We start from the raw sequence: 13409 nt of genomic DNA, 5'->3' as shown, positions 1-13409 counted from the left end.
GTTAGTGTTAAGCTAGCTAACAAGGCTTCCGGTCCTCTTTCACTATGTCATCCCCTGCTAATAGTCACGGGAGATGTAGTAAATACAACAGTCCTTCCATGTAGGCTAGAACGCCGTGAATTATGACAGTAGTTCAAGTTTCTTTATTAGTTGTCATACAAAAATACAGAGTACTTTTATATAAAATGCTTACTGTAGCCACTACAGTAACATCATTAAGTCTGCTATAAGCTATTCTCCCTCTCATGTGTGCAGATCTTTATGCAGTTTTAAAGCACATTGGCTTTGTTCTGAATGCACTTTGTTATCCTACAGAGAAAAGAAAATGCACTTGACTTGGAATTAATGTACTGTATGCAGACATAATAGTGATTATTTATTATTTAAGTTAAGTTTTGCCATAATCATATATTTTCCATAATCAGGTAGCTGAACAACATTGATAAAAAAAAATTCTATTCTATGAATCATTTTCGTCCTTTCGGCATTCGGTTTTCGGCCAACTGTTTCCTATTTTCGGTATCGGTTTCGGCCAAGAATTTCCCATTCGGTGCATCCCTAGTCATAATAGAACATTCTAGAACATTTGTGATGTCACAGTATGTCATAATAGGACATTCTAGAACATTTGTGATGTGACATCACAAATGTTCTAGAATGTTCTATTATGACATACTGTGACATCACAAATGTTCTAGAATGTTCTATTATGACATCATACTGTGACATCACAAATGTTCTAGAATGGTCTATTATGACATCATACTGTGACATCACAAATGTTCTAGAATGTTCTATTATGACATCATAATAGATCATTCTAGAACATTGTGCTGTCACAGTATGCTGTCATAATAGAACATGCTAGAACATTTGTGATGTTACAGTATGATGTCATAATAGACAATTCTAGAACATTTGTGATGTCAGAGTATGTCATAATAAAACATTCTAGAACATTTGTGATGTCACAGTATGTCATAATAGAACATTCAAGAACATTTGTGATGTCACAGTATGATGTCATAATAGACCATTCTAGAACATTTGTGTATCTATTCAACAATTCATAGACCCTCCCGTTGGCCGGCGGTGCACAGGCATCACCCACACGTTCACAATTTCCCTGTGCGGCTAGCTAGCCGTTGTGGACACTCACCTTAGGCATCTTGTTTGAGAAATGCAGGCTTCAGTCTATGTGTTGTTTAGTCTATCTGTTTCAAGATGCACAATGAGATCTTCTGAGAGAATTGTTGAATAGATACAAATGTTCTAGAATGTTCTATTATGAAGTCATACTGTGACGTCACAACGGAACATGTTTGAGTTTCATTTGAATAATATAAATAATAATTTTTGGTAAGGCTGTCCCCGAAGACTGTTTTTGGGATTCAAACTTCGTCAGGGTTTTTCGAACGGACCTTCGAACCTTCGTTTTTAATTAAAAAGAAATTATAAAAAAAAAAAAATTATATATATATATATTTTTTTATCCCCAAACTAAATCCTCAATTTGAATAAAGTGATTAATCTGATTAAACGGACGTTCGAACCTTCGTTTAAAAAAATAAAAAAATAAATAAAAGTATATTTTTAATATCCTCAAATAAAGTGATTCATCCGATTAAATTAGTATTTTTTCATTCAGTATTCAATATTGTCTGATTCAATATTAACATTCAGTATTCAATAGTGTCTGATTCAATATTAACATTCAGTATTCAGGGGCGGCTAGGTGGTGTAGTGGGCAAGGCGCTCGCCATCAACGCTGGAGACGCTGGGTTCGAATCCAGCTCTCGGCGTTGCTATCAGCTTGGCTGGTCGTTCATACTAACACAAATGGCAGTGTTAGGGGTGGGAAAGCTGATGGGTGGGTCCTGGGCGTTGTGGACAGCGACCCCTACGGTTCGGTCGGGGCGCCTGCACAGCGAGGGTAGGATCTGGAGGGAGGTAGTGTGACTCTGCGCTGCCAGGCTGGCTGCCGGCTGGCTGCACATGCGTCGGAGGAAAGCATGTGACAGTCTCCGGCCTCCCGGACCAACAGTAGGGGGGAGTGCGCAACAACCAGGAAGGGGGTTGGGAATTGGCATAACGACTAACAGTGGGATGGGAGAAAAATCGGAAAAAAGGAGGGGGGAAAAAGATAAAAAAAATTAAATAAAAAATCAGTATTCAAGTAGAACAGCTAGCTAGCCGTTGTGGACACTCACCTTGGCTTAGGCCTCTTGTTTGAGAAATGCAGGCTTCAGTCTATGTGTCAGTCCTGATTCTTCTTCAGAATGAGATCTTCTGAGAGAATTCTTCTTATTCTTCTTCTTCTTATTTGAATTTCCGGCAGAGTAGACGCATCGTGGCGTATTACTGCCCTCCGCAATTCTTTTTATGGGCTTTTCTTCTTCTCCTTCTTCTCCTTCTTCACCTTCTTTTTCTTCTTCTACTAGACCCCGTCATCACCTACATTGTCCATTGGAGTGCAGCTACTGCTGCTACTTCCTGTCTGAGCCCCCCTCCGCGGGACCCACCTTGCCCCCTGCTATCTTATCCTGGGCTGCTTTGTCCCTCACAGCCTTGTCCCTCGCAGCCCCCTCAGCCAATTCGCTATACACCACCTCCCAGTCCAGACCTTCCAATCCCAGATGTTGAACCGCTATCCTAACAATCATCTTCACCATCGCTGTTTTACCCTTAGCCTCTGCCATACCAGTAACTACCCCTGCCACGAAGGCCACAATACCTAATTTCTCCTCCCTTCCCCTCTCTCTTTCCACCTGCTCTACCCTCACTGCCAAATGCCCTCCTTCAACCCCCTGCACCCTTTCTTGGCTACCCTGTCCTGCCCTGCTAACCGCCCCAGCATACGTCAACTTACCCTCCCTTCTCTCTCTCCGATCCGCGACCTCCTTCATCATCACCTCGCACCCCCTAAACGCTACACTATGCTCCCCACCACAACTACAGCACTTCGGCTTCACTCCCTCTCCACACTCCCCATATTCATGTTCCCCGCCACACCTAGCGCACCTCAGCCCCTTCCTACACGTGGTAGCTATATGGCCAAACTCCTGGCACCTATAGCACCTAAGAGGATCATGAGCAAATTCCCTAACCCTATACATCCTATGCCCCACAAACACCTCCCTAGGAACAACCCCACCCTCAAACGTAATCACTACCGTCCCCGTCACTGCCCTCTCCGCTCCCCTCTTCATCCTTTCTGCACTCTTAACTATGCCATTACGCCCGTCCTCCATTAGCTCTGCCACCAGCTGCTCTACTGTAACCTCGACCAGTACCCCAGCTATCACCCCCTTACATCCCCCCCCCCTCTTCTCCCCTACTCTCGCCACCTTACTTATACCCACCCCCCCAATGCCCCGCATCGTCCTAGCCACCTCCACCTGCCCCTCACTACCACACCCTACGGCCAGATTCCCATCCCACAAAACTTTCACGTACTTTACCTCTCCTAGTCGCGCGGCAATGAGTTTGGGCCACTCGAGCCTACCTACCTTCCCCTCACCCCTCTCCCCCTCAAGCCTGACCACTATATGGATCACTTCCTCTTTTGCCACATCTTTTCCAGCACCCTCGCCCCCCGGGCCACTTGAGCTATCGTCCCCCACTTTCTTCCTCTTCCCCCCTTCTCCCCCCCTTGCCCTGACTATCCCCATCGCTGTCGTTCCTCTCCGTCCGCTTCTTCCTCTTCTTCCCCACCGTTTCCCACCCCTCCTCCTCCCTCTCTTCTTTCTCACTCTCCTCCCCACTGTACTCCGACCCCTCGCCCTTCCACTGATCGCGAATATCGGTCGTTCTGGAAATTCGTAGCTCCATTTGCCGTTCTTCCTCTTCCTTCTTCTTCTTCTTTACAGCTTGTTCTTCTCTCCTCGCATCCCCTTTGCCACAGCAATACGGTGGGCAAGGCTTGGCCACCGTTCCACAGCAAACGTACTTCTCCCTAGGCCTATACTCTCCCTCCATCCTCAGAGAGAATTGTTGAATATTCTTCTTCTTCTTATTTGAATTTCCGGCAGTGTAGCGTATTACCAGCGTATTACTGCCCTCCACAATTCTTGCCTCGCCCACACTTGAGAAAGTTTACACTCCTCTTCTTCTTCTTCTCATCTTCAAAACACATTTCTATCGTCTCTGTCTCCTTCTTCTCTGCTCCTCTTGTCATACAATCACAATACAAACATCATCTCCTCTCTTGGAGGGCCCCCCCAAGAGGGGGAACCCTCCATCTCATCGCCACTCCTCAATCTTGAGCTCTCTCTTCTACTTCTTGCTTAGAATTGTTCTATTATATATAGAACACAAATGTTCTAGAATGTTCTATTATGACATAACCTCGTTCCCAGCTTTATCTCGAGAGATAAAGCCTGGTAAAGCACTACGGCCGAAAGTGGGAATCGGGTAGGAAGTCCCGCCCCTGAAATCACGACAGGTGCTCGTGAAAATGCACTCCCCCCAGAAACAACCTCGTTATCGCCTCCCTCGATGTACGAGCGTCTGCTTGTTGTTTGTTTCCGTGGGGACTATAAACAGATCAGGGGGTGCCCGGAAACCGGAAAGCCTGTAGCCGGTATTTCTGTATTTCCGATGAACACTTTAGGAGGCATAGCTTTACCAGCCTAATTATGACATCATAATCAATAGGGATATCCTTTCATTGGTCTATGTTGACCACGCCCCCATGGTTCGGCTCCTCCCCTTCAGGGGATTCATCTTGATCCTTAGGCCGCGCCCCCTTTTTGTATCTTTTGAACCGCTTGTCGTAGAGTTGACTGAACCACACTTGTAATTAGTGTGGGTGACACTAATGTTCTAGGCTGTTCTATTATGACATCATACTGTGCCATCACAAACGTTCTAGAATGTTCTATTATGACAGCATACTATGCCATCACAAATGTTCTAGAATGTTCTATTATGACATCATACTGTGACATCACAAATGTTCTAGAATGGTCTATTATGACATCATACTGTGACATCACAAATGTTCTAGAATGTTCTGCCATTCATTCCTTATGGACCAAAAGTTCCTGTTTAAAGTCGATTTGTAGCCAAACGGTGCGGTGAAACTTTCCAAAAAGTAATAGCAACTCGAGTTGGACCAAAAAAAGCTCTGGCAGGAGTTACTGGACAAAAATCTGCGGAATAAATAATAAATAAATAGTATAGATTACAATAGTGTGGCACACTAACTATAGCTGTAAGTACACCAGGGAAGTGAAAGACACCCACTTTGGTGGCGGGAACCAGCAAGTGACGCTTCATACTGGGGTCAAATACCTGAGTGGGGGACGTGTGCAGTCTTTTGCCTCTCTGTCAGCGTCCCTAAAGCATGATGCTGTTGCAACGTGGGCTCATCTTAATCCAGTGCTCAAGTCCATCCAGGAGGAACATCCAGAAGTGAAGCACATCCATTTTATTTCAGATGGACCCACCTCCCAGTACCGCAACAAGACAGCGTTCTATCTGGCCTCGACAGTGCCTTTCATGAGAGGGTTTGAATATGTCACCTGGAACTTCTCAGAGGCATCTCATGGCAAGGGTGCCCCTGATGGGGTAGGGGGTGCACTCAAGAACCTAGCAGACCGGCTTGTTGCTTATGGAACTAGCATCCCAGACACCAACACACTGCATGAGCAACTGGCAACACACTCATCTGTAAGGCTATACATGGTAACAGAGGATGAGATCATTTCGGCCCAGGATTTGATTCCTCCACCCCTGAATTCAGTGCCTGGGACTATGAAGATTCACCAGGTAAGTCAATGTGACATGAGGTTGAACAAGTTTGATTGATTGATTGATTGATTGATTGATTGATTGATTGATTGATTGATTGAACACAATAGATTGTAGAATGGGTACAATACAGTACAGCTCTGTTAAAGTTAGAGGTTATATATGATTGCTAGTAACTGTGCATAACTGTTTCCACTAGAGGGCGCTATAGGCGGAGCCGCTAATGCTACCGCCAGGTAGAGGGTATTTAAGGAGATGTCTCCTCCCCCTCTATCTCTTCCCACCTACCTCTCACGGAGAGGAGAACTCATGTGCTGCTGTGTGCCAATGCAAATAATAAACCACCTCGATTAAAGGCTGAAGGGAGAACCCATGTCTCATGAACATATTATTGTCGCCCCATAGCCAGACTCTGTCAACAGGTTATGGGCCCAGATCACGCAGCGGCGAAATAATAAGGGTAGCAAGTTTAGCTGAAGTATAGGCTAGTTTAGCGCCGGGAGCACCGCATGGCTAAAGGCTATACCAACAGAGCTAAAGCTACGCCTACCATCAAAAAGGAGGATGGCGACCAAGGGAAGGAGCAAATGGCCCTCATTCAATGGAAAGGCAGAGGACTATGAGCTCTGGGAAGAGCGCATGTTATGCTGCATGCACGGTGTGGGACTGAAGACGACGATCTTGACGGCCCCCACGGGAGACCTGACGGCGGAAGCACAAGCCCTGGACGACAAGCATAATGCAGATGCATACTGTGAGTTAGCACCACTGCTCGACGACACAAGCTTGGGGCTGATATTCCGCGACACTAAAGACAAAGGCCAAGAAAGCCTGGAAGTGTTGAGAGAACATTATATCGGGCAAGGAAGACCCAGAGTCGTGGCCCTCTACATAACACTAACAGCACTGAAGAAGGGGCACACCGAGACTGTGACCGAATACGTCATCAGAGCTGAGCAGATCATTACGGCATTGAAGAGTGCAGGAGAAGCACCAAGCGATGGGCTAATGATGACGATGGTGATGAGGGGACTACCGGAGCTGTACAAACCGTTCACACTCCTGGTAACACACGGTTCAGCGGACATGACGCTGGGAAAGTTCAAGGACAAGTTACAAAATTTCGAGGCCTCAGAAGATATCCACCCAGCCGCCGCGGAGGCGGGAGAGAGGGTGCTGAAGGCCTGAGCGACGCCGAGAGAGAAGACCAGGCCCACGACGGAGCTGGCGTGTTGGCGATGCGGAGAAAAAGGCCATCGGAAAGGTAACTGCACAAAGACTGTCTGGTGTAGCTTCTGCAAATCCACGGGGCACACAGACAGAGCGTGCATGAAGAAACGCGACCAGAGCGCGCAGTATGCGCATGGACAAGATAGCGGCAGTGGACAAGATGGCGGCGACGGTGGGTGTGCGACGAATCGAGACGACGCCCGGAGAGTAGCGGGACAAGAAGACTTCATCTTTGGGGCGCAGACAGCGTACGTCACCAGGCCAACGCAGCTGCAGCAGGCCCAAAGGAAGGGACTGATCGTGGACACAGGTGCGTCGTCCCACGTCATCAACGACAGGAGTCGGTTCAAGAACTTTGACAACACTTTCCACCCGGAGAGACACAGCATGGAGCTGGCAGACGGGAAGCGCACCTACGGGTTGGCGCAAGAGAGAGGAGACGCACAGGTATGCCTCATAGACAGTGAGGGGCGCCGGTGTACAGTGACGTTAAAGAACGCTCTCTACGTACCCTCGTTCCCACAAGAACTATTCTCTGTAATAGCTGCTACTGCGAACGGTGCCAAAGTATTCTTTGATGAAGGTAAAAATGTTCTTGTAGAGCCTGACGGTACGCAATTTAACATAAAGGTGCACAAGAGAATGTATTATCTGCAAACAGAGTGTAATGACAACGACAAGTGTAATGATAATAATTATATGTGTAACGTGACTGTCAGTCACGATATTCCGACATGGCATGAGATTATGGGTCATTGTAATTACGAGGATTTACTGAAACTGCAAGCAGTCACAGAAGGCATGCACATTGAAGGTGAAAAGCGTAGACCTGACAGAGAATGTGTAGTGTGCATAAAGGGGAAGTTTACTCAATCGAGAAACAGAAATCCCACAGAAAAAGTAAAGATACCACTTGCGCTAGTTAACACAGATCTAGCCGGTCCAGTAAGCAACAAGTCCATAGGAGGCTTTAGATATGTACAGTCTTTTACAGATGTGTGTACAGGGGCAGTGTTTGTTTACTTTCTCAAAGGCAAGCAAAGAGTGACACACTCCAGGCCACGGAGAAATTCCTGGCAGACGTAGCCCCTTATGGTAACATAAGATGCTTGAGGTCCGACAACGGAACCGAGTTCACAAACAGAGAGTTCCAATCACTGTTGAGAAGGAACAAGATAAGACACGAGACGTCATGTCCATATTCCCCACACCAGAACGGAGTGGCAGAGAGGGAATGGCGCACTCTTTTCGAAATGGCTAGGTGTAAGCTAGTAGACAGGAACTTACCTAAGAGTCTATGGCATTATGCGGTGCAAGAAGCCGCTTACACCAGAAACAGGTGCTTTAATAAGCACACGGGCACCACCCTGTATACAGCACTGACAGGAAAGAAGTGTAATCTAGCTAGGATGCACCAATTTGGATCAGTGTGTTATGCTTACCTGCAGGACAGAGGAAAGCTCGAGTCCAGATGTGAAAAAGGACTCTTTGTAGTGCACGACAAAGGAAGCCCCGCTTTCCTAGTTTATTATCCCGGTAAAGGGAGAGTGCAGAAACACAGGCTAGTCAAGTTTGTCACAAAGACAACATGTGAGAACGAGACACAGACAGAGGAGCCAGAGCTAGACTCCAGAGTAAGGTGTGAAGAAACAGAGACACCTCAGCCTAGTGTACTTAGCACGGTCGTGCAGACAGACAGTCAGCAAACCCCAGAGGGCGATGACAAGGAGCACCCGAGGGTGACGTCACGTGCCCCAAGCAGTGGGAGGTATCCCTCAAGGGAACACAAACCCCCAAAGTATCTGACAGACTATGCCCGGAGAGAAAGTGACGAGGATGACAGTACACTTACCACCATTGATTACTGCTACAGAGTAGTCAGTGGGGTACCTCAGACCTTTAAAGAGGCCATAGTGTCCCCTGAATTAAGTAAATGGGAGAGAGAAATGGATGAGGAGATGAGGTCCCTAGAGGACAACCACACCTTTACTCTAACCAAGTTACCAGAGGGCAGACAGACAGTGGGAGGGAAATGGGTGTACTCAATCAAGGAGGGTATTGAAGGCCACGACAAGTACAAAGCGAGATTTGTAGCTAAAGGTTACAGTCAGAGGGAGGGGATAGACTACGGTGAAACATTCTCCCCCACAGCCAATCTGACCAGTGTAAGGGTAGTGATGCAGAAAGCAGCTGAGGACAATTTGATTTTACATCAGATGGATGTGAAGACAGCCTATCTGCACGCACCCATAGATAGGGAGATATATATGGAACAACCTGAAGGTTACGAAAAGAAAGGAGAGAAGCTAGTGTGTAAGCTAGAAAAATCCTTTTACGGCCTGAAACAGTCTGGGCGAAATTGGAACGAGATGCTTCATACATGTCTCATTGAAGATCACTTCCTACAGAACCCAGTAGACCCCTGTGTTTACTCAAGGGAGTCAAGAGTCAGGAAAAGTGATAATCGTCATTTGGGTAGATGATTTGATCATCGCAGCAGACAACACTAAAAACCTAGAACAGGTGAAAGGTATGCTCTCCACCAGATTAAAAATGAAAGACCTTGGAAGGTTGAAACATTTTCTAGGCATGGACTTTGAACAGTCTGCCAATTGTGTAAAAAGATCCCAGAAGAGATATGTGGAAAAGATCCTGAAACGTTTTGACATGCAAGAATGTAGATCAAGGGAAACTAGACTACCAGGAGGATGCTCAGAAACTGACAGATGTAAAAATGTACAGAGAAGCTGTGGGTAACCTCATTTATTTGACAACATGTACTCGCCCTGACCTATGTTTTGTAGTGAGTAAATTGTCACAGCATGTTGCTGACCCCACAGAGGAGCACTGGATTACAGCAAAACATGTTTTTCGTTATCTCAAAGGTACAGCAGATAAACAGCTGTGTTTCAGAAAGAGCAGCGAGGGCTTAGGGCTTAAAGCCTACAGTGATGCAGACTGGGCAGCTGACACCACAGATAGAAGAAGTACCACAGGATATTGTGTGAGTTTGAACACAAACAGCTCACTGGTTTCGTAGAAAACAAAGAAGCAGCCCACAGTGGCACTATCAACTTGTGAAGCCGAATACATGGCTCTAGCTATGACAATACAGGAATGTATTTATCTAGAACAACTGCTCGAAGGGATGGATACCTATGTATATAAGAAGACTGTTGTTTATGAGGACAACCAGGGGACCATTGCGATTGCTAGAAACCCTGTGTGCCGACAGAGATGTAAACATGTCGATATAAAATATAATTTCATCAGATCTGTCATCAGAGAAGAAAGAATGACACTGATGTATTGTCGAACAGACGACATGGTAGCAGACGCTATGACGAAACCTGCTTCCAAACTGAAATTGAAAAGATTTGCAGAGGTCATGTTTGGTGTGTAAATATTGCCTGTTATGTAGTATTGACTGCCATATTCTTTTTGATGATTCTGAACTGTATTATTTTCTTTGTAAATAGTTTTTGAAGAAGTTGTACAGTGTACTAGACAACCCTAAGTGGGAGTGTTAAAGTTAGAGGTTATATATGATTGCTAGTAACTGTCTAACTATGCATAACTGTTTCCACTAGAGGGCGCTATAGGCGGAGCCGCTAATGCTACCGCCAGGTAGAGGGTATTTAAGGAGATGTCTCCTCCCCCTCTATCTCTTCCCACCTACCTCTCACGGAGAGGAGAACTCATGTGCTGCTGTGTGCCAATGCAAATAATAAACCACCTCGATTAAAGGCTGAAGGGAGAAACCATGTCTCATGAACATATTATTGTCGCCCCATAGCCAGACTATGTCAACAGGCTCAATACACACAATTGTTAAGGGGATGCAGACCAGAGAAAGACTTTCGTCTTGTTTACATCAGGGTCCCCCATTTTCAATTCATAATGACATTTAAGACATACACAACATACAGATATACAGATATATCATGGCATTTATGACATACATGACATACAGATATACAGTACTGTTACAATTGTGACATACACGATATGCAAATATACAGTACTGTTAAACAAAGATCCTAACAGAAAATATATACATACGAAGGGGGGGAGACTGTACATTGGGAGGTGGTGGGTGGGGGGGAGGGCGTGGGATGGGAGGGTTTGGACATTTACGGGGGCCAGTTTCAAATTGCAGCCTCCTGTAGGTGCTCTTTGAGAGCGGTTTTGAAGGTGGGTAGGGATTCAAAAAAATGTACGGCTGTGGGTAGGGCGTTCCACATTGATGTGGCATAATTGTGAAACGTGTTTAGACCCTTGTTTGTGCCGAATCTGGGTTGAACATGATTTGTGGAGCTCCCTCTGGTGTTGTGGTCGTGGTATTCACTGACCTTTGGGAAGTATTTTGACATGTACATGGGTACCTTAGTGGTGTAGTGTATCTTGTAGACCAGGCCCATTGCAAGTTGCTGTACTCTGTCGTCTACTCTAAGCCATCCTAGGTTGTCAAAGTGGGCAGGGGTGAGGTGGGTTCTAGGAGTAAGGTCAAGCAGTAGTCTGACCAATTTGTTTTGTGATGTTTGTAATTTTGTTTTTAGTGTGGTATTACTTGGACGACATCAAATGTGTCATCCCGGAGCCACACCTGCCACATCCTCTGCACGTCATTTTAGTGTTTCAGCTGAGATCTGGGCTAAATACACAAAGAAGTGTGTCTAAAACACTGGTGTGTGTAAATGCGTGTTGTGGGGTGGGGGGTTCTACAGGTCTAAGCATGTTTTATACATGACAACCATTTTGTCATGATTATGTCCTTGTTTTTTATTTCATTTTGTACAGGCCTACTTGTTTTTAATCAGAATATACACATTTATCTTAGGCCTATATGGATTGTATTATCTAAGCAAGGTTCAGAGTTGCACATTTTGCGTTATCAGGCCTATAATGATATGTGTGATTGTTTGAGTTATTTTTTGGTATTTAAAGCACTTTTTGAAGTATATGACCTGAACCAATGATTGTTCTATGGAAAAGGTTTTATTTGTTTTTGTTATTATTCTGTATATTGATTGCATCTTATTGTATTTTTAAACAGAATGTTGTTAAACAGAATAAAGTTGTGAGTTGAGGTGAACAAATGCATTTTTTTCTTAATTTGATTGAGAGGATATGCAAATGCCTTAGTTGCAATTTTATGAAAGCATCCAGTCACTGCAGTCAGTGAGCGTTGGCAAGCCCTGAAATAATCTCTCATTAAAAAGGTTCACTGTTAACTTGACAAATAGACAGTAAATTAGAGGTTTTCATAATTATGTAATTTGTTGTGTTACCTAAATTTTGTGATGCAAGTAAAATGACACAAATGTAATTGACTGCTTTGGTGTTTGTGGCTAATCAGACACACCAAGTGGTTTGCTTTGAATAACCAACAGGCTTGCTCTTAAGCCTCGAGTTGTGTCTGGCAACACTTAGCATACTTATTATCATTACCGAAATCATTAATCTCATTTCTGAAACCCATGTATCATTACCACAACAGCTGTTAATTTAATGTTTATTTAATTTAGTGAACCATTATAATTTTAATCTAAAAGCATGTCCATGATCTATTTGTTATGTGCTTTCAGGTTTACAAGGACATTTTAAGACAAATTCAGGTTTCCATGAAATATCACAAAAATTAGGTTGTCGACTGCAGAAGGTGTTGCGGTAATGAGAGTAATATGACAAACTATTCTAAAAATGATTATTTAAAGATATATATTATTTCATAGTTTCAGGTATGTGTCTATGACTGTTAATAATCAATTCTTAAAACTGTGAAAATGTATACACTTTTCTTATTGTCTTGAAGTTTTAAGACTGTTGCGGTAATGAGAATTTGAAGGACTTATTTTGGAAAATGTGTTCAAAAAGGTGTTAAATTGTAAATAAATATTTTCTAATTATTATTCACATATACTCCAGACCTGGCTTATAGTGCTTGGAAAGGAAATTTGTTGATGCAAGTTTGTTAAAAAAAATTATGTTAAATTTTGAAATCAAGATTTCATGAGAATCACCCGCCTGCTCCAGCCACAGGTGGCGCTGGATAAGGGTGGCCAGAGCACGCTGCTTCCCCGCGGCTATCGCCTGCAGCTGTGTCAGGTGTAGGATGGCTCCAGCCGCCTGGGCGTGGAGGTACTGTTGATGGTCATCCAGCACCGCGCCATCCGCCATCAGCCCCGACATGTAGCGCGCCCGCTGCGCTATGTTGGACGTCGCAGCCAGGCTGCGTCGAGGCGATGAACACCTGATCACTCCATGAAGCCAACTGCCGCCCTAACCGATCTCCCCTGGGGAAATGGCTTCTTAGATGGATCCCACACCATCTCAGGGCAAAGGATGGATGCCATCGGGCTATCAAGCCAAGGCACCCCATCCTTCAGCCCCTGGACCAAACCCACCACCCGCGTGAAAGGCAC

General features: G+C 44.9%; 1 protein-coding gene across 1 annotated transcript in view; it reads right to left on the bottom strand.

Moving 5' to 3' along the window:
* retreg1 (reticulophagy regulator 1) overlaps positions 1 to 13176 on the bottom strand; it is a gene marked incomplete at both ends in the record, with an annotated part of 191330 nt that extends 178154 nt beyond the window's left edge. The window contains one exon of the mRNA XM_084327769.1: positions 13008 to 13176. Within this exon, the coding sequence (XP_084183895.1) occupies positions 13008 to 13176 (169 nt within the window). The remainder of the gene's footprint in view (positions 1 to 13007) is intronic.
* Positions 13177 to 13409: the final 233 nt, after the last annotated feature.

Source organism: Notolepis coatsorum, assembly GCF_963971535.1.
Source record: "Notolepis coatsorum genome assembly, chromosome: 13".
Classification (NCBI taxonomy): domain Eukaryota; kingdom Metazoa; phylum Chordata; class Actinopteri; order Aulopiformes; family Paralepididae; genus Notolepis; species Notolepis coatsorum.
Note: the sequence above shows the minus strand (reverse complement) of the source record. Positions and strands in the feature narration are given on the sequence as shown.